Raw genomic sequence first — 21296 nt, 5'->3', positions numbered from 1 at the left:
AGCAGTTACTCATTTTAAATATAATTAGAAGTTTGTTTTTTTCATCTCAATTTGCAAGCCTGGGATTCTGGACACTGCAGGATTAGTTATTTTATCGACATGTGCAGAAAAAAAATGCAGCCACTGGCAATTTTAAAACAGCGATAGTCAATAAGGACTGTTTTTTTTTTCTTCCTTCTTCTAAATAATTAGGCTATGCTTCCCCGGGCGATAGCAGAACTTTGTTTTAACCCATTTTGAGCGGGAACCCCTTTTGGTGGTCGTTACATACATTATGTTATAATTTAGCTATTGAAAAATAGCAGATCTACAAGCTCATAGCGCGCCACTCGGTCTGCTATTTTTGAAAAATCGTTAAAATGTGCCTCAAATCTTTCAGAAAATTGTCATGATTTAGAAAACTTTTTTTTTTTAAATTTCGACGTCAGGCCTGCATGGGTTAACCTTTATTTGCTGAGCACGCATGCACCCCCCCCCCCACCCCCCCCCATAAGAAATCATAAATGATAGATAACCACTGGCATTACCCCCGCCGCACGTCTTATTGTGTGCCCCATATCTCTGTCATTTCATCTAATCTCTCCCTCTCAGTGTGTGACACCCAGTGGGTGCCAGGCCTGTCCCCCGTCTCCCACAGGGCGGAGGATGAAGCCACGTGTCACGCCAGAAAGGTCAGCTGGGACGCCCCGCTTTGCTCTATAACCCATTTAAACCTGAGGACGACGATTCTACAAAATGTCTTCGTTCTAAATCCTGACAAGTTTTCTGAAAAAACCCATGTTTCTCAAAGATATTCATGTCAAGGACCCCCAACATTATACGCAATTGGCCACAGACCCCAATCTGAAAATATGTTGTCCAAGGGACCCCCGCCAGAAGCAAAGATTTGAGTTAAAAAACGTTCGCTCTGAAAGAATATATATTGAAGGATTTGCGCCATATTCTTCAAAAATAGCCCTATGAGCAAGCTCTATGAGCTTGTAGATCTGCTATTTTTCAATAGCTAAAAAAGTATAACATAATGCTTAAAACACCCAAAGGGGTTCCCGTCCTGAATGGGATAAATCAGCCCTTTTTTTTTTATAACACCTCAAACTGCTGCCAGCCCGGGAGTGCAACACTCAGGTTGACAGATGATGTTGTGGTGTGTGTGATACAAATGGAGTTGTATCCAAATCGTATCCAAAATGGTAGTCCTCCTTCCTCTTCGTCGGAGCGACGGAAGATTATTCGCCGAATGTCGATCTCTCTGTTGCTTCCCCATTTACACTGCGTTATGGCTGATTTTGGCGAGTTAAGACATACAAAGTAAAACCTGGATGTATCGTAAGTAGGGATGCACGTCTTGCACGATAAAATCGGTAGCATAATCGGAATGGTCCATATCGGCCATAAAAATGCCATATCGGTATCGGACCGGTCTCAAAATAATCCGGTCAAGTACCTCTAGTCGAGAACAAAAGTTAAATCATGATGTAAAATCATAAGTAAAAATAAACTTTACATTTTTCTACCTTTAATTTGTGTACTCATCTCATTCAGTCATTCAGTTGTGAAAACAGACACTTGGAAAAAGAGTGTAGGCTATTTATTGATTGATTGAATACTCTATTAACACATTTTGTGCCCAAGACGTCCATAGACGTCCTATGAATTACCGTATGTAGTGCCCAGGACGTCTGTGGACGTCTTGGTAAAAAAGAAAAAAAAAGTCAAAAAGTGGGTCTAAAAAGTGGGCACCCTGGGTCGCCATTTTGAAAGATTAAAAGGGCACATAATGTGTTAACAGGCTGTGGGCCAAGCCCCTTAGGGCTTAGGGTTGTTTCCATTGTGTTTCCTCTGTATAATATCGGAATCGGTCCGAATCGGTATCGGCAGATATGACCCTGCAAATAATCGAAGATTGGATATCGGTCATAATTTCATAATCGCGCACCCCTAATCCTAAATGTATGCTGTGGAATTGTCTCGATTAGGACATTTTGAGGAGGCATGGGGTGGAACTGATGTCCCATCCAAAAGCAGCACGATGAGACCATTATGGATTATAACATGAAGTAGTTATACTGCATCCCAAACTGTCTAATTTAACCCATTCAGGCCTGACGTCGAAATTTAAAAAAAAAAGTTTTCTAAATCATGACAATTTTCTGAAAGATTTGAGGCACATTTTAACGATTTTTCAAAAATAGCAGACCTACAAGCTCATAGCGCGCCACTCGGTGGCGCGCTATGAGCTTGTAGATCTGCTATTTTTCAATAGCTAAATTATAACATAATGTTTAAAACACCAAAAGGGGTTCCCGCCCCTAAATGGGTTAATGGTTAATGTGGTTAAACGCTAACATGACATGGATGCGTTCCAGGTCTCAATGGATTAACCCATTTTGACCTGACGTCGAAATTTTAAAAAAAAAGTTTTCTAAATCATGACAATTTTCGGAAAGATTTGAGGCACATTTTAACGATTTTTCAAAAATAGCAGACCTACAAGTTCATAGCGCGCCACTCGGTGGCGCGCTATGAGCTTGTAGATCTGCTATTTTTCAATAGCTAATTTATAACATAATGTTTAAAACACCAAAAAGGGGTTCCCGCCCAAAATGGGTTAATTCCTGCTAAAATGGCATCTCTCCGCTTCCCCTCAGGGAATCAATGGGGTTAGTATAATAGTATATGACCTGCCATGTGTCATTCAGTCAACAACATTTGTCAGGTAGTAGTCGACACACAGACAGACACGGGAAAAAACAGAAATGGAGGCACGCTGAGAAAATGGAAGAACAGAAACATGGTGCATTATGGCCATCACTCAATACTAGTGATTCAGTGCCAGTCCTGCAGCTACCGCGCGTGTGCGCACACACACACACACACGCGCACGCACACACACACACATACGCGCACACACACACAGTGGTGTGCCCAAACCTGACCCATGTCACTATAACATTATGACACTGCTATGATTCTCGAAGCACTCACGCACACACACACACACACACACACACACACACACACACACACACACACACACACACACACACACACACACACACACACACACACACACACACACACACACACACACACACACACACACACACACACACACACACACACACACACACACACACACGCGCACAGAGCAATGAGATCATGATCGGAGCTACTTAATTTGTGCAGGGGAGCATATGATGATATCAAACAGACAGCGCCACTTCCAGCGGGACACGCGAGTGAACTCTCGGAGCGGCACACAGTTGTCTGTGGCAATCTGTCCTTGGGTGATGTTGTGCTATATGGCTGACAGGAGTGGTTCATTTGGTATTACAGCGATGTCGCGGAGCGCAGCCACCTTAAAGAGTCTCCCTCAGGCGTTGTTCACAACGCTACACCGCCCCACTTCACGCCGTAACTATCTGGAATGTTCATTCAACGCAGAGAGTTAATGGACCCGAAAGGGTCCCCTTTTTTCCACTCTCAGAATTGAATAAACTCTTCCGGTTTTGACTGCGCACCTTTTGTCACTGTTCCCCACAGCTTATAGCGGCAAAACACACAGTTGTATCATAAGGTGTGCACGTGGTGCACACAGGTTCACGCAGACAGGCACGCACAACACATAAACTGCCGAGCTACACCAGGCTTTTCAGCGGGAGTTCATGCGCATACGCAGAATACGTTGCACACGCACTTACAGATACAGTCTGATTTGAAGTGCGCGTATGCGGGGCTCGCGTGTGCATGTCGCAAACGCGCCTGATGTAGCTCGGCCCTTAAACCATACGAGTCCACTGAATGTGCACGCACACAACGCACACACACAGAGACACTGAATGTGCACGCACACACACACACACACAGACAGGCACGTACAACAAATAAACCATATGCATGTACGCACACGCACGTACACGCAATCATTTTTCGACCGCGGTCGTGATCATGGATTTCACAATGCCATGCCAGACTTCCCGGTCCTTCATTGGCATCCCCAGTTCCTGCTTACTGATGCACACGCACGCTCACGCTCGCACACAACACGCACAAGCACACCCACACGGTGTTCTTTGTGGGACGGTGCATTCTCTGCACACAGTTACTCTCTGATGCTGCGACATTAATTCTCAAAAGCCCACAGTGAGGGTCAGAAAGGCTGGCTGTCGACTGAAGGGAAGCTAATCATGTGGCGGAGACTCTTAACGGACCGGCGGCTCTCACAGGCAATTATGTTACACCGGCGCGAGCCAATAGGAAATGACCGCTGAGTGCTGTGGCGTGGAACGCAGTGGCAGAAGAACCCACTGGTGACGCCCTTATACACATGCGGGAATGAGCGCGAGCGAGCACACTCGAGTGCACTCTCTCTCCCCCGCCGCGCGTTCACGCACACACACACACACACCTCAAGAGGACACAGTGAGTGCTGCCTGCCCACGCACCTCCTCACGCCTCCATTTCCAAAGACTGACCTTTCTAATGCCCGTTTTCTTTTTATATATATACACTTCGTCGTACGGCGGTGTGTCGTGCGCCTAAAATAGCCGATCTACAAGCTCGCGACGTGTCGCGTTCGCGACACGTCGCGAGCTTGTAGATCTGCTATTTTAGTACGACGGAGCGCGAAGCCCGCGCTATTTTCTCTCTCCTCTCTGTTGCGCGTTCCACAACCTGTGCTGTTTAGAGATGGAGAAAGCAGAGTACACACCACCTCTCTGTTCTATGCTGCACCCCCTCAGCCTCAGGCTCTCATCTTATACTTCTGTTAAGAATGGGAGACGAAGATTATGATGCATGCAATGCAGGGAATAAAAAGCTATCTTTCACAGAATTGTGTATATGAAACAAGACGGTATATCACAAGATTAATTACAGGTGGGCATTGAAACCAAATGATTATGCTTATATTTCCCCCGCCCTGGATACAGGTCCCAGGGTTGTACATTAAAACCAATCAGGGGATACTTTATTGCGATCTGGATCTGCTGCGCTATGCTGACAACCGCAACATACTGTACAGGAGCATCGCTGTATTGTGGGGATTAAAAAGCTGGGTTTATTGTCGGAGGAGATGTGGAAAATTACACATATACACACACTCAGCACTGCTAAGCTGAGCACTGTTAGACAAATAAAACAAAGAACACTGTAGAGACTAGAGAGATATCTGTAGGCTATAGCTTAATGAGATGTGCTCTCCCTCAATGCAAGGGACCAGCAAAATAAATTAGCTTTTATTCCCAAAAGATTTTGCAAAAAAAGTGTTAATTCCCACCGCAGAAAGAAAGTTCCACCACGACAAAAGAAATAGCATCAATAATGATATAATCCTAGCTAAATTCAGAGCCAATAAAGCACAGATTTGGGAATGTAGGTGACAGAGATAGCCTTAAGTGCCCTCTGCATAGCTCATTAAAAAAAGAAACGAGCGACAAACAATAATTAAGTTACAGCCTCTCATTTACATCCTCTGATGAAATAGAATTAGATTCAATAATAAGCCTGCCTGGCTGGTTAATTGTAAAGCGAGTTGAATCATTGACATGGGAAGTCTAAAATTGGATGAAAGAAAGAAAAAGCACGCACAGACGCACACGCGCACACACACACACACACACACACACACACACGCACACACACACACACACACACACACACACACACAAAAATTATATTAATTTCATCCCGTTTTTACTCCTTCTCAGGACTGATGCAAGAGTGTGCGCGAGAAGCCGTTCTTAACGGCCGACGTTCAATTAACAGAACAATGCTAAACATAAACGGTCACAAATGAGCCTCTAATTGCGCTCGTCGCTGTTGAGGGTCAAAGGAACAGGGTGCGGTACGGTATACGAGAGAGGTGTGTGCAGTCGTGTGCAGTCATCTGTTATATCACGCAGCGGAGGAGCATTGCAAGGACTAATCTGTTATCCATCCCAGTGGAGATTCTTCCAGGGAATATATATCAATCTAGGGCAATTAGGACGACAAAAGCAAAAAAAAAACCAAACCATTTAAGAAACAAAAACTGGCAAACAAAGTCTAGCCCAGAAAGTCTAATCTGTGTGAAGTCTCACGAGAGGAGAACAATACCTCGTACAGCCGGGCCAGAGTCATTAAAAGTCCATTTGCCGGAAAAAACACCTGCGGAACAAATTGGGAGACGGGGAGGATGAGCTCAGTCTGCAGAACAATGGAGAGAGCGAGAGAGAAGCCTCTTAATGGCTTACGTGGCTAGCTTAATTAGCCCGGCGATGCAGAGCAGAGCCAGCGGTGAGACTTTGCACCGGCGAAGCATGTGGGGGGGTGAATCAGGAGCACTGATTTGCCTCGACCTCGGCAGCCTGCCACACACAGAGACACACAGAAAACACTGCCTCCCGAGTCCCGCCACATAACGCTGAGTGAGACGTCTCGTTGGCTTTTAAGACACCGGATCATATTCTTGCTCCGTGTAACTGTAAACTGTGCTCCCTCCATCTCTCTCTCTGATGAATGATGGCTTACGGGAAACATAGGAAGGAAGGAAAAAAAGCCCCCACTGACTGTCTTAGTCAGCAGGTCTTTCTGTGGTGCTGATGAGGTCTTTAAAGAAACAAAGCATTCAGCGATGAAATGGAACATGCATCCGGGATCGATGAGTCAATAAAACATCCCTGTAAAGCTCACAAGAACCCACACACACACACACACACACACACACACACACACACACACACACACACACACAAGCCAAGCCCACTCACAAAGCATGTTGAAAAGAAGAACAAGACCGCCAGGCGCACCACCCACACAAACAAAGTCCGACTCCGAACCTTTTTTAACCACGATTAAACGCGCCACACAACCGCGAGAAGAACCGAACCTGTCTGTGTGCGAAGAAGAAGCAGAGTCCGACGGACCGACCCTTTTCCGAGCCCAGGAGGAACGGCACCGCATCTTAAGCATCAGCGTCGCTGACCACCAGTCCCCCCGACTCGCCGCTCTATGTGAGAACCGACAGGGAACCGGGGTCTCTGGATGCAGGAGGAGGAGGGACCCACCTGCCTCGTCGCGGTCCCCGCCATCTCCTCTGTCGGTGGACCTCTTAGTTTCCATCCTAACTGGAGGCACCGTGTGGGCTGGGGTGGGAGGGGGGCGGAGGGGGTCGGGGAGAGGGGGTGGTGGTGGTGGTGGTGGGGGGGAGGCTGGAGCTGCCTCCGAGCTCCGCCTCGTCTGCCTGCCTGCCTGCCTGCCTGCCTGCCCGGCTGCCTCCTGTGCGGTCGGTCTCTCTCACTCGCCTCGAGTGTTTTAGAATGCGAGAGAGAAGGAGAGAGAGGAGAGGACAGGAGAGGAGAGGAGAGGCGTCTGTGTGCCGGTGAGAGAGGGAGGGCGGGAGGGAGAAGAAGGGGTGTGTGTGTGTGTGTGTGTGTGTGTGTGTGTGTGGGTGTGTGTGTGTGTGTGTGTGCGTGCGCGTGTGTCAGCAGGAGGGAAGGAGAATGAGTGAGAGAGTGAGAAACAAAGACAGAGGAGAGAGAGAGAGAGAGAGAGAGGGAGAGAGAGTTGTGAGTACATGTGTAGAGTATGTGTGTATGAGTGACTGTGTTTGTGTGCGTGCGTGAGAGAGAGAGGACAGAGAAACCGAGAGAGAGAGAGAGAGAATGTGCGTGTGTGTGCCTAGTATGTACAAGAGAGTTTGGGGGTTGTGAGAGAGCCCAGCCTACCTGCCACGACCCCATCGAACCGGTCCCATGCAGTCTCGGAGACGGTGCCGAATCAACGAACGGCCGCCTCCTCCCACTTGTGCGCGCGCGTGTGGTCAGTGGCCAAGCCGGCCGGGGGCCAGGGAGGGACAGACAGACAGACAGCCGCTGCGTGCGTAGCACGTGCCGTCGTAGTGCATAAGAGCTGAACGGAGCAAGCCGGCGGAAAGATCGGAATCTTCGGTCTTCGGTCTATAGCGTGCTCTACGGCTGCGGGGCCGAGGGTTGGGAGGAGGGGTGGGGCAGACGTCAAGAGGGAAAAGGAGGGAGGGGAAGGGGGGGGGGGTCTGAGGGGAGAGGGCAGCCAGGGACATGGGATGTCAGGGCCAAGCGAGCAGAAGTGAGGATGAGGTAAAAAACTAAAAAAAAAAGAGAGAGAGAGAGAGAGAGAGAGAGAGATGGGTACAAACAACACAAGCAAGGAGAAGAGCCCGGAGACGAGAGGAGAGGAGAATGGGAGTGAGGTGATATGAAAATGAAGCAAGAAAGGGGCTCGCTGGCCTAGTGGTCCAGGCGCATGACACATATAGGCTCTGGCCTGACAGCACGTTGCGTGTGCGAGTCGCGTTCATGGCGACCTTAGCTGCATGTCTCTCCCCTTCTCTCTGTCCCTCTTTCCCGTCTTCACTGTAACTATCAATACAAGCAAAAAAAACGAATCTTTAAAATAAATAAAAAAGGGGGACTTCAAGCGAGGTGCATGGGGATTGAAAAGGTGTGAAAAATGGAGAGGTATAGAAGAGAGAGAGAGAGAGAGAGAGAGAGAGAGAGAGAGAGAGAGAGAGAGGTAGAGTGTCTGTTCAGTTGCCAGCTATAGGTGGCTCAGGAAGCAGGTGGAGAGACAACGGGATGCGATGGAGGAGCGCTGAGAGGCCGAGCTGTTCGCCGAGCCACCTCGCGCCGCTGCAGTTGGAACGCCGCTCGCACAGTGGTGGGAAAAGTACTCAAATCGATACTGCGATGTTGTGGAAATACTCAAGTAAAAGTCCGGAATTCTAAATCTACTCGGGTGAAAATACAAAAGGAATGGCATAACAAATGTACTTAAAAGTACCAAAAGCAGAAAGGACTCGTCATGCAGAATGTCCCATTTCATGTTTTCAAATGTATAAAAAATCTTTTGGAAATAGCCGCGATGCGACGCATTGTGAGCTTGTAGATCGGCTATTTTCAAATGACCAAAATGATGTGGGTAATTTTCAAATAAATGTAGTGGAGTAAAAATTACAAAATGTGTCTCTGAGATGTATACTAGTGCAGTAAAAGTAAAAGCATTGGAGATTGAAAATACTAACGTAAAGTACAAATACCTCATAATTGTACTCAAGTACAGTACTTAATTATACTGTACTTAGTTACTGTACACCACTGAACGCCGTTCCACAGGCAACAAGGCAAGAAAGACTGCAGCTAAACCCCCCAAAGATTCACACAAAATTCACCACCTGAAAACAACACGCAGCCAAAAACGCTGAGATCTTATTTAAATCGGAACTGAATAACTTTTTTTTTTAACACATCTAACCGTAGCCATTCATGAAGCTCAGCTCAGCTTCGTACAGCTTTTTCAATCCACGGCTGAAGGTGAATCCAGCCTTTCGCCTCGAAAATACAGTTGTTTTCGAAAATACAGTTGTTTTTCGAGTCGACCCACCCAATATCTGTATCTCTGTAAGCCCTGAATTTGGCACACGCACGCACACGCGCACAGCCGCAACACGCACACACAGAGAGAGAGAGAGAACACAAACACACTTTCCAGAGTTCACTAGCAGCTTATGTAACATTAAGGGTATTATACTGTACCTGTTTGCAGCCGCAGCCAGGCGACTGGACCAGGCAGCCTCAGTGCCATAATGCCACCGTCTTGCACTCACAAGAGCGCCTAACAATAGACACAGTCGACGGGAAAGTTCCCGACTGTCACTTAGCAACCAACAGCGGCGTTTGTTGCGACAAGCGGTCCGATCCAATCCCTCACCTGACAATAAGTGCCATTCGTCGCGGGCAGGTCTCGGAAGTCATTTATTATTGCGCCTCCTTAATCCCGCTGAAAGGTCAGCAATCTGACAAACAATGTAAGCACGTCGGGGGTTTGAATTATTTAAGCAGGCCACGCCAAATATTATGGGGTGCGGGATATTTTCCTTCCCAGCCGGGTGATGAATTATTGAAGTGCAGGGGCTATATCTTTAGGGAAAGCTATTACACAGCATCCTCAGCCGTCGGTATTTGATCATGTCTTTGTCCTACCAGCCTCTGGAGCGGCATATAGCAGGTCAAGACAGCAGTGGAACACAATTATACACATTTGTTGCTTTAACCCATTCTGACCTGAGATCAGATTCTAAAAATCTCTTCTACATCCTGACAGTTTTCTGAAAAAGCTATGTTTCTATGTCAGTCGTTCTCCGATTTTTCAAAGATAGCAGACCTACAAGCTCATAGCGCACCACTCGGTGGCGCGCTATGAGCTTGTAGATCTGCTATTTTTCAATAGCTAAAGCATAACATAATGCTAACACCAAAAGGGGTTCCCGCCTAATATGGGTTAACCTCCGAGGGAGTGCCAGATGGGTACTAGTGTGTGCCATGTAGGGCGATGCAGTAAAGTGTCAGAAAGGATGTCTATTTTTGGGACTGTTCATATTTCTTTGATGACTAAAACCAGCGGTTCCCAACCTTTCCTGGATCAGGGCCCACTTGAAAAATCGCGAGAGTTTGCGGGCCCACCCATCCCACTACTTCGGCTGCCGCGTTGAGTGGTGGTTTATTTTCAGAGCATGTTTATTTGAATGATCGATCAATCAATTGTGTGTCCATTGATCCATTCTTGGATCAATGGAACTGTATACTTTACTTTATGTTCCAATTTACAATAGAAACAAATTATTTAACATGACTTTTTAATATCATTATTATTATCCTTAAGATCTTTTTGCTAATAATTTGGGGGCCCACTTGCAATATCCTCACAGCCTACAGCTTGGGGATTGCTGGACTAGTGTAGTAATCACATTCATACTTTACTGATTTTGGTGAACTATACTGGCCTTTCCTCCAGCCCCACCATGAGGCCAAAATCTCCACTCACTCATAATTCTAATCAAAATATCTCAAAACGACTATAGCTAGATTGCCATGGAATGTGCTGTGCACCTTCATGCGCTAGAGGATTTACCGTACTGATTTTACTATTTGAGTGACACCACAAAAAGCCCTTAACCCATTTTGGCCTGATGTCGAAATTTTAAAAATGTCTTCAAAATCCTGACAGTTTTCTGAAAAACCTTTATGTTTCTGTATCACTGGTGCTCAATAACCCCAACAATTATATGTAACATGCCTCCGCCCCCCCCCATCTGAAAATATGTTGTTCCAGGGACCTCCCCAGAAGCAAAGATTTGAGTTAACATGTTCACTCTGTAATAATATATATTCAAAGATTTGAGGCACATGACGATTTTTCAAAAATAGCAGACCTACAAGTTCATAGCGTTTGTAGATCTGCTATTTTTCAATAGCTAAAGTACAACATAAAGCTTTAAAACACCAAAAGGGGTTCCCGCCCAAAATGGATTAATGGTTATTAGGCACATAATATATTAAAGAGCTCATTGTTCTCTATTACCCTACTATAACTCTGCACTCCTGTGTGGTTCAGAGAATCTCCATAAGTAAAGTGGGAGGCAAAGAATTCGATAATCAAGCTCGTCTCCTGGGAACCATCTCCTACGTACAGTAAGTTTACATTAAAACATGTTTTTTTTCTTCTTTTTGATCAGGCTTATAGTTAGTGCTGGCTCAGGCTTGCCTTAGTTATGCTGGGTTATAAGCTTTAGACCACTGAGGGACAAGTCACCAAGCCTCTCTCTCTCTCTCTCTCCCCTGAGGTCCTGACGTCACTCGCTCAACCCCTGATTCATGGAGGGATGGACGTTTTTCTCTATGGAGAATAACATGGGGTCATCTTAAAATCGTCTAATATAAGAATTTGGGTCCAAAAATAAACAAACTGTCTCTGCGATATTGTCGGGGTGGTGGTTCTGTATCGTTTACGACCACTCATATTTCATAGTCTGTTTATAGCGAAAATGTCGCTAATTCGGGAGCACTATCATTAGCGTCAGTTGATTCTTCATATCCATATTATGATACGAGTGAAACGGCCGGGATGATTTGCTTATTCTTCAATCACAGTTCTTATTATGAGGCGATCTAAAATCCCCCTATGGGGATTACAATGCAAATAAAAAGTACATGAACCGGTGGATTTAGCGCCCTCTACCGATATTGACGTCAGACTTCGGTGGTCTACACAGTATATGCATGCATGTCCCATGATTACTAAGTTGACTTCTTCCACAGAGCTTCGTGCTTTCTCATATCACAGTGGAATCCTTGTTAGTTTATTTCCCTCCGCTTAGTATAAATATGCTTAAATCACATTGATCGTGATTACAGACCTCCGGGTCCGGGCTGTGGATCAAGGGTTTACATGGACTATGGCTGCGGACTGCAATTAATACAGTTATTATTTTTTTTGCAGTACATCTCTGTGAGTGGCTCTCTCGCTCCCTTCATCTCTCTCCCTCAACCCAACCGGTCAAGGCAGATGAATGCCCCACATACACACAGTACAGCCAGGTTCTGTTCAAAACGTATATCCTATCAAGACCAAGAGTTTGGTCTTGACCCGTTCTGTAATGTTAAGTGTCATCATGAGATAACTTTTGCATACATTTGATCAAATCGACTGGACCGACTTGACCACAACCTTTTCTCTAGTGCCAGCCTTGTCCAAAATATCAACTTTGCACAAGATATCTAATCTTCCTCTAATGTTTCCTTAGCTAGCACTAGCCCAAAGCCATCCAGTATAAGAAGCAGCACGACACTGCACGGGGCTGCAGGGCTTTTGGTCTCCAGTTCTAATTTGAGACAGCAGAAACACTGATAGGGACACAGTGTAGGCAGGGGGAGGCACAGGAGGCTGCTACTCCAGAAATGATAATGTAATGATGTAAATGGTGCATTTATATAGCGCCTTTATCCAAGGCACTTTACATAGATTGTGCATTTATGTACATTCACCCATTCACACACCGATGACAGAGGAAACCATGCAAAGGTACCAACCTGCACATCGGGAGCAATTAGGGGTTCAACTCTGGGGCCGGGTTCGAACTGGCAACCTTGCGGTTACCATCCGGCCACAGACATTTCTAGTGCTGTCAGCCAATAATTTTTCGTAGACAATTTGATTACACTTTTATCATGTGCGACTTGAGTTGGCAGGTAAATGCCTTGCTCAATGACACTTGCTGCACAACACAGATTGAATTCAGCCCTATGGGAGAATCACTCTAATCACTTGGCCAGCCTGCCACATCTGCCAGCATTTCTGGGCAAGCAGCCCCGGGGGGCTTAAACCAGCAATTACATTGTCCTCCAGCCATGAACCATCACAAACGTTGGACCTTGCTCCCTGACATATAGACTCACAACAACAAGTCAGTTTCTAAACGCTTCGCTCAACTAGAGACCGACGATCTCCCAGCTTTCCTTGCTGAAACTGGGTGGAAAGTAACAAACTATAGAGCAGTCAGCAGTGGTTCTCAAAGTGGGGTCCCGGGAGCCCCTTAGCTAAATGAGGAACACTTTAAATAAACAGTATGCCCCATTTTATTGTTCAGCTATTCTCAAATAACAGAGCTACAAGCTCTCACAACTCTGCGCAAATCCCTGGTCCCTGGCACAACATATTTTCCAATGAGGGTCTGCAGCCAAATACACATACATTTGCATGTCCTTGAGTGGACATGAAAATGTTTGAGAACCATTGAACTAGAAAGTAGAAAAAAATACTAACAAAAAACATAAAACCGTTCGGGTTTGGGGATATGACATGATTGGTTTTCAAAGCATTGGGCGTATGTATGTCTGTTGTTGGTGGTCACTGGTCATCCTCGATGCTGTTATTCTAGCAACTACCTTGCATTTACTGTATATACAGTATGGGCTCCATCGTGCGCCACCCTTATCCCTAAACGCATTTGCCATTTTTTACTATTTTGAAAAACATTTTAAAATAGTTCAACTAGCCGATCTACATCGAGACATTGTGAGCTTGTAGATCCGCTATTTGAACTATTTTAAAAGGTTTTTTTAAATAGTAAAAAATGGCAAATTTGTTTAGGGAAAAGGGTTAAGGGGTGGCAAGATATAGATAGCCCTATGTCTTCAGATTAATAGGCAAGCAGAGATTGTCTGAGATTGTCTGACAACCACAGATTAACTAATAAGTACAGCCATTATTCATGGCCAGACTTAAAGGTTTTTTAACAAGTAAATGTGTGGCCCTCGATCAGCCCATTACCAGCAACAAACCATATTATTGGGATTAAAGCATCCTCAAAACGACTACGGTCCTTTAGTCTAAGAATTACATAGGTTGGTAAAATAGTGAAAATACACTGGGAATTGTGGGCTACATTGCAGTGCAATTAGTACCATAGCTTTTGAAACAAAAGCATAGGTCTACATGTTTTGGCTTACTTCATACTGCGGGCCTGTCTACCAAGTACCAACTGTCTCAATGGGTGGTGGTGGTACAACAGCTGGGCTCTGTGTTCTTTCCACAATATCAGACATCTTTTCACTGGGCTACACCGACTCTCATTACATATACCATATTGGGAGGTAGATGCAATTTAGTGCTACACGACACCTGAAGCATAATCCTGTCAGATTTGCATCTGCAGATCCTACATCTGTCCAGCTGCAGTTTTCCTTCCTCGACACACAGATAATCGACAATTAGATATTTTACTAAAGTAATTTATGGTGGTATATATGTTGATGTGTTGTTCAGCAGTTCAATTTCCCCAAACTACATGTAAACTGCAACTGGGGGGGAGGGGGGTGGGTCCATTTACAGATGTAGTCCTTCGAGGTCACAGCTGCCAATGACAGCACTGGCAACCTCAAAATGTCATATTCCATCATTCACCTATAATTACCACAGCACCATGAGGCAAGTACGGTAGGCAACAACAGTACAACATCGTTATTATGTTTCATATCATATGCCATGACAGGACGAGGGGAGTTTTATGGTTTTTAAGTTGATTTGTTTTGGGTGGGTGGGTCATTTTTATGGCGTAACACAACCCGGGTGCGTCAACCATTGGACACGTTGGGGCGTATCGGGGTGCGTGGTATCGACATAACCGCGGTTGTCTGCAGTTTAATAAGGCAGAGAAAACATACACACGATCCATACGGCCGGGGTCCTGTTCTGGACCCGCAGTGGCAGTCAGCCAACATCACGCATGTTTAACACACATAATCATAATATGAGTGATGTGAGCCCAGACTGCAATGTGCAGTGTGCGCAATCTGCAGGTAAACAGCTAGCGAGAAGAATCCCAACACAGATGATCACACCCATGCACAGAACGAAACACTTACCGTTTTCCTTTGCAATTGATAAACCGTCTCTTCTTGTTGTCAGGGCTTGCGAAGGTTTCTCTCTCTCTGCCGTTTGCCAAGGCCGATGTGCCACCGACATTGGTGACCTAACTATTTCTGTCATCCCCAGAGGTCGCTGTTTTGCAACTGAGCGGATTCGCGCCCCACTCAAAGCTGCGGAAAGGTGAGAAGGTGAGACATATTGGGTGAGTCACACTATTTTTTTTATCACACTTTTGAGAAAGAAAGGGTACGTACCACAGTAACACAATACAGTTTTAATAGGCTCAAAATAAAAGGCACTTGTTTTGCCCTTTAGTATGACATTAAACTTCAGCATACAATATCAATCTATAAGCCTAAATTAAAAACCCAAATGTAAATGAAAGAATCAGCACCATTGAACTTCAGCATAATGATGACAATTAAATAAGAAAAACATAATGGCATCTAATGAAATAAAAAAAACATCCTCATCCTCAAAAAACATCCTCATCATTTAATAATAAACTACAAATAATAATGAATAACATATATCCTTGAATATATAATATCAGCCTACAGTATAAAACATAGTTGGACAGAGACTCAGAGTCTCAGAGTTTTTTTATTTATTTTTTATAATCGATCAAAAATACATAACTGACAGTTAACTTTCCAAGTCAAGATTAACATACGATAACACTGTGGTTCTCAACCAGTCCTGGTCCTTGAGGGGGTTCCAGGTGGTCCCCAGCTAAATGATCAATAGTAATTTAGCTGCATGGGGACCAAATGGGTAACAGGTACGGTCGCCCCTTTTCCACAGACATTTAGAGGGGCAGCTGCTCAAGTGAAAAAAGGGCACCTTGTGCAGCATAAATAATATATTAGAAGGTTTTTATCAAGAATTGATCAATGTCACCAAAAGGGCTCATTGCTGTCCAGAGGGCAAAGGGCAGGTGCTCTAGCACCACCTAGTGTCTATCTGTGCACGCCACTGACCAAATGGCTCCATTTGGAGTAACCAAAATGGACCCTTAAAGGGGCATTCCACTAATTTTCAACATTTTACTGTCATTAATATACCTTAGAGAGCTGTTAATAAAAAAGTTCCCCCATTCTGTGTTTCCTAGAACTAGAGGACATCATCAAGATGTGTTTTACCATGTTAATGATTTTTTTCAGAATTACAGTTCTAGGAAACACAGAATGGGGGGACTTTTTTTATTATTTCCACACAACAGCTCTAAGGTATATTAATGACATAGTAAAATGTTGAAAATGGGTGGTTTTCCCCTTTAAAGATATTTTACTTGTGAGAGTGTAAAATGAAACTCATTCGACACTCTCAAGAGTTGCATTATTGTTAAACATCTGCAATAAGTTAATTACATTTACAAGATCACAACGGACACCGTTTTCCTGATATCTCTCCGGGTACCAATTAAGTACCAACATCAATACAGCATGGAAATGTGGACATATTCTTTAGCTTTGGGTTTGAGAGGCTAAATGTCATCAAATGGTGAGGCTCAAACTCCTCAAATGCAGAATAAATATGGCCCTTGATATGAAAGGGTTGAAAACCCACTGCGATAACATAATTTATGGTGACGGAACAAACGCTTTCTCGGTGGGAAATTGGAGTGGCTGAGTTCTGTAAGTCACCACTTTCTGTGTGGCACCTGCCGCAGGATCCGGGCTTGACGCCTCACGTCACGCAAGTTACGTCCCGTTCCATGTTGACATCACGTCACAGTGACACACACAGCCTGCTGTCCGCTCGCCGCCGCATGGGCTTTGTTGTTGTGGTGCAGATCACTGCAGAAATACAGTAAGACTTCCATTCATAGTTCACTCACTTATAACAACAACATGAGTCTTATTATCGGAATCTAGAGACAGCTAAACGAATGCCTATGGTTTTGTTTTACAAGTTGGACGCTCATGTGGGAAGTGTGTCCATGTGGACGCAGTTTTTTAACGGTTAGCTCCCACTAGTCTGATGCAAAACACAACTTTGTTGCAGCTGAAACATTCTAATAACGTTGTTATTAGAATGTTTATGATGCAGGTCGCGCGGTCACCTGCAGTCAGCCGTTTTTAAGCTCTCCAATGCACTGATAGGAAATTAAATGCACCTGGACTTTTGACGTGTTAGCCTAGCATCGCATTCTCACACTTTAAAACACTTTTGGCAGAAGATTCTTTCGGCACCAGCCCTGATTCTCAAGCATTTTCATTTCGAGAACCCCCAGTTTGACATGCATTAGTCTACGGACCCCCATTTAATGACATTTCTCTCTCTGAGACCCCAATTTATATTGTAAAATCAATGTTAATTTATTTTTACACTCATGCAGTTACAAACCCATAAGGGTCCATTTGGTTCCAAACTATAATTTAGCTGGGGACCCACTGTAACTGCCTCAAGGACCCCTGGGCCCTGGGGGTCCCTGGACCCCACTTTGGGAACCACTGCTTTAGACATTGCCACTTGTTACCATGATGCACATCAGTTCCTTCATACAATGTGGTCAATTCAATTCAATTCAATTCAATTCAATTCAATTCAATTCAATGGGCTTTATTGGCATAAGAAAACATTCTGTACGTTTACATTGCCAAAGCAAAAAGTAGAACAATACTATCAAAACAAAATGTATATATACAATTGAAAGTTCAGAATCTCCAATAAATCAATGACACGAGTGCTGCTGTCATTCAGAATGTTACTTGAGTAAAGGTACAAAAGTCTATTGTTATGAACATGAACATGAACATAAACTAGTACTAGTACTCATTATACAAAATAGCCCATTTCACAATCATATTGAAACAATAAGCAATGCACAATAAGGTGCGTGTTCATCACTTATGTAATGTTGAAGCTTAAGAGGTGTAGATGATTTTAATGACTTACTGTATGTGCTGCTGTGCTGTGCTGTGTAGCATATACCCACATCTTAATTTATGTCACTTGATGTATGCTTTGTATTAAATAATCTAAATCTGCAAAGTAGTTTAACTATAGGGTGCATGTACATAGTAGAAAGGGTGGGGGAGCAACCAGGGTGACCAAATCCAAACTGTTCATTCGAGGGACAGAAGTATCACTTGTGTGGGACGGGGTTAATAGCAACTTATTACTTAAGTTGCTATTAAAAAAGATCTGTCATAATATTCGACCATAAGCCTAATATTGCTTATCATTTTGTTATTAAACCCTTCTGGCGTCCTCACATTTTGTTTAAAAATGCTAATTTTGACCATGGGTGATATGGGAGACTTGGTACTGTAGCCTAGGGGATATTTCAACAGGCTTAAAAACACATAGTTACAGGAAAAGAGACGCTGAGAGAGCTTTACAACAGAAGGCCAACTATTAGGGGGCATTTGAACACTAACACCTGCCAGTCACAATGTGGGGCATGGTCTCAATTTGTGGGATGCCTGAAATGTCTTGGAAATGAGGGACTCTCCCACGCAAAGGGGGGCAACACCTGGGTGACCAGATGTCCCCCTTTGCGTGGGACAAGATGGAGAAATCACCCTTCAGGGGCTTCTGCCAGAAATATAGGGAGGGAAAGCCTCGCCCGTAGGTGCAAGTGAAGTTAACCGATTTAATGCCAGGAACGTGGGATTCCGTTCCTGGGGGGGGGGGGGGGGGGGGGGCAGCACTTCCTGGTTGCAGACAATCTCTTCTACTTTGGTATTTCGTGCATTTGACTGGCACTGGCCTTACGATCCCCGCCCGTGTGGTGGGAGGAATTGTGTTTACTTGTGGCTAATTGTGGCTACTTTAACTACCCCTCCCATACTGGGCAGGGCTTCTGGCGGGGTGTCTTTCTTATTCCAGTAGTTGGGCAGGTAGAGTTAGTAATATCCGACATACATATGATACGTTGATGGTTAAGACTCACCCGCACTAAAAGTGACTACTGGGTTTGGCGCAAAAGACGGTCAACTTAATGGTGAGCAAATTCAAGCATTAATGTCATTAATGTTCATCTTCTTGATGCGTCATGAATAGTATTTCCAGACAGTCTGAATGAAAGAAATATCAGAGTAGCAGCTACAGTACAAAGAGGTTAAGAACAATAACAGTCTAATACCTAAAGGGCAAAAACTGTCTTATTAATAACAATAACAGACTAACTAAAAGTCCAAGAGCAACACACAACATTCAATATCTTTGACATTGGTAGTTTAATAAAATAATAAGATGGATTGAGAGAAAAACTTGTTCTTGTGTCTTTTTTGTCTCTGCTAGGCCAAAGGCATGAGGCAATCTTTTGTCCATCTGTGTACAGCTAATCTATGGCACCGTTGGCCCGGTCAGAGGTTAAACTGTGAACACACACTCTTAGATGCGAGAAGAGCAGAACCTCTGCCCCACATTTTTCACATCGGCCTGTTATAAAGCCAGCTTTTGCAAAACACCTTTTTTATATTGCTCCGTACAGATTTTGTCCAAACATCACGCACACGATACACATTATCTCTATAGTCAGTCATGCGATCAAGACGGCTCTGTCAAATCTTTAATTTTCCACCCTGGTTGGATTAGACTGGCTTCCAAAGTGTGTTGGAGTGGCCCGTTTTGATCATATTCAATCGCAGTGAAACATTGCTGCCCCACAATAAGCTACCTGCCCTGGCGGACACCAGGGCAGTCCGAGGAGGACATTTTTTCTAGCTGGTGACTCATTTCGTTTGTGCAGGGCAGGCTATTACTGTCTGATTCTGATGAAAGTGTTATTGAGAGTGTGAATTGCTGCCCACTTGCCCAGTCATCTTTTGTTATGCAACGGTCCATTAATATCCATGCAGCACTGTTAAAAAGAAATGTGTATGCAGTTTTGTGGCACTCCAACAGTATGGATAATACATTTGGAGGAGTTGTTGGGGGAAGTCGAGAAGGTGATTCGCTGTCCATCTGTCGCTAAGCAGAGACGTCAAACAGCCCCCTCTGCCCATCGCTATACGCCTCTGCTGAGATGTAGTGGACGAGAAGAGTATCAAAAATATAGAAGTGAAGTAAAAGCAGTGATGTAAATAGGTTTTCAATGTAATGAGTCCCAGGATGCAGGGATGGTCTTTTAGATGAGTCCCAGGGACATTTTATGAGTCCCACTTAAACGACATTAGAAGTCATATTTTGCCATTTTTTACAAATTACAGCAATTAACTCCCATTTATTTATCCCATTTATTATAATGTGGTTATATTCACGTAGAAAACAGGAGAAGAAATGATTATTATAACTAAAGCTAGCAAAATGAACTAGAATAATAAACAGTACAGTAGTGCATCCCGTGGATGCAGAGGTCGTGGTTTTATTGCATCCCTTAACTATAAACTGCGTTTTGGGATGCAAAATGCACCCTATTTTAATCTCTGTAAAAGTATCTCAAAATTGTATTAGTAAATGTTGCATTATTTGCTTTCCAAATCCCACCACTGGTTATTGTGGACTGTCAAGTGCCATAAGATGCAGCATTGCACCTATAGTGAATATAATTACCCCAAAAAGGTAGAAATCAGAGTCCGACTAAAACCAGAGGGGGAAAACGTTTATACAGTAACAGTAGATTTATCTGTGATTTCACACGGACGTCAAGGGCCCATGGAGAACTAATTAAATAGTTCAACGCCGACGAAGGCCCTTGGCCGAAACGCGTTCGTTGTGTTGCTGCTTGCAGCTTACCTTTCCCTGTTAAAAATGAAACAATAAAGTGCCTTAAAAGGACTCCGTGAGTGCTGGTATTCTCCTTCTTCTAAAAGTGTTTCCTGACCGTGCACCCGGTAAAAATTTTTTCCAAGAGAATGTGACAGTGGAGTTGTGCGTGCTTCCCTCTTTTCGAACTAATTAAATAGAACAGGTACCGTATTTGTGGTATAGGCTGGTAGCATATACAGTACCTGTAGTCTAGTGTGTGTTTAACTAAAGCCCATATGGATATGAATTATGACAAGCAATGCATATAATATATGGCACAGGTGGTACACCTTCATAGCATCACAGCAGGTATGGAGTCAAAATTAATTTAAGTTCACTGAATTCAGTATGCAAGGTGACACCGTTATTCATTA

At 44.3% G+C, this 21296-nt stretch overlaps 2 protein-coding genes across 10 annotated transcripts in view; one reads left to right on the top strand and one right to left on the bottom strand.

Moving 5' to 3' along the window:
- LOC306917577 (R3H domain-containing protein 1-like) overlaps positions 1–9600 on the bottom strand; it is a gene marked incomplete at its 5' end in the record, with an annotated part of 69391 nt that extends 59791 nt beyond the window's left edge. Inside the window, 2 exon segments of the mRNA XM_079495873.1 lie at positions 7047–7124; positions 9552–9600. Of these exon segments, the coding sequence (XP_079351999.1) occupies positions 7047–7124; positions 9552–9600 (127 nt within the window).
- A 5416-nt stretch (positions 9601–15016) lies between these two features.
- The window catches only part of zranb3 (zinc finger, RAN-binding domain containing 3), a 137754-nt gene continuing 131474 nt past the window's right edge, over positions 15017–21296 (top strand). For 6 of the 9 annotated variants that reach the window (XR_013789193.1, XR_013789194.1, XR_013789195.1 and 3 more), the window contains exon 1: positions 16906–17034. Coding sequence is in view for 3 of the 9 variants with exons in the window: in XM_079495718.1 (XP_079351844.1) it covers positions 16940–17034 (95 nt within the window). In the remaining 6 variants the exon portion in view is untranslated. Of the gene's footprint in view, positions 15153–15348; positions 15411–16905; positions 17035–20078; positions 20241–21296 lie in introns of those variants that run through there. The other 3 variants (XM_079495722.1, XM_079495720.1, XM_079495721.1) reach the window with 3 other exon arrangements.

Source organism: Electrona antarctica, assembly GCF_951216825.1.
Source record: "Electrona antarctica genome assembly, chromosome: 24".
NCBI classification, from domain to species: domain Eukaryota; kingdom Metazoa; phylum Chordata; class Actinopteri; order Myctophiformes; family Myctophidae; genus Electrona; species Electrona antarctica.
The sequence above is the reverse complement of the archived record's forward strand: the minus strand, read 5'-3'. Positions and strand labels throughout refer to the sequence as shown.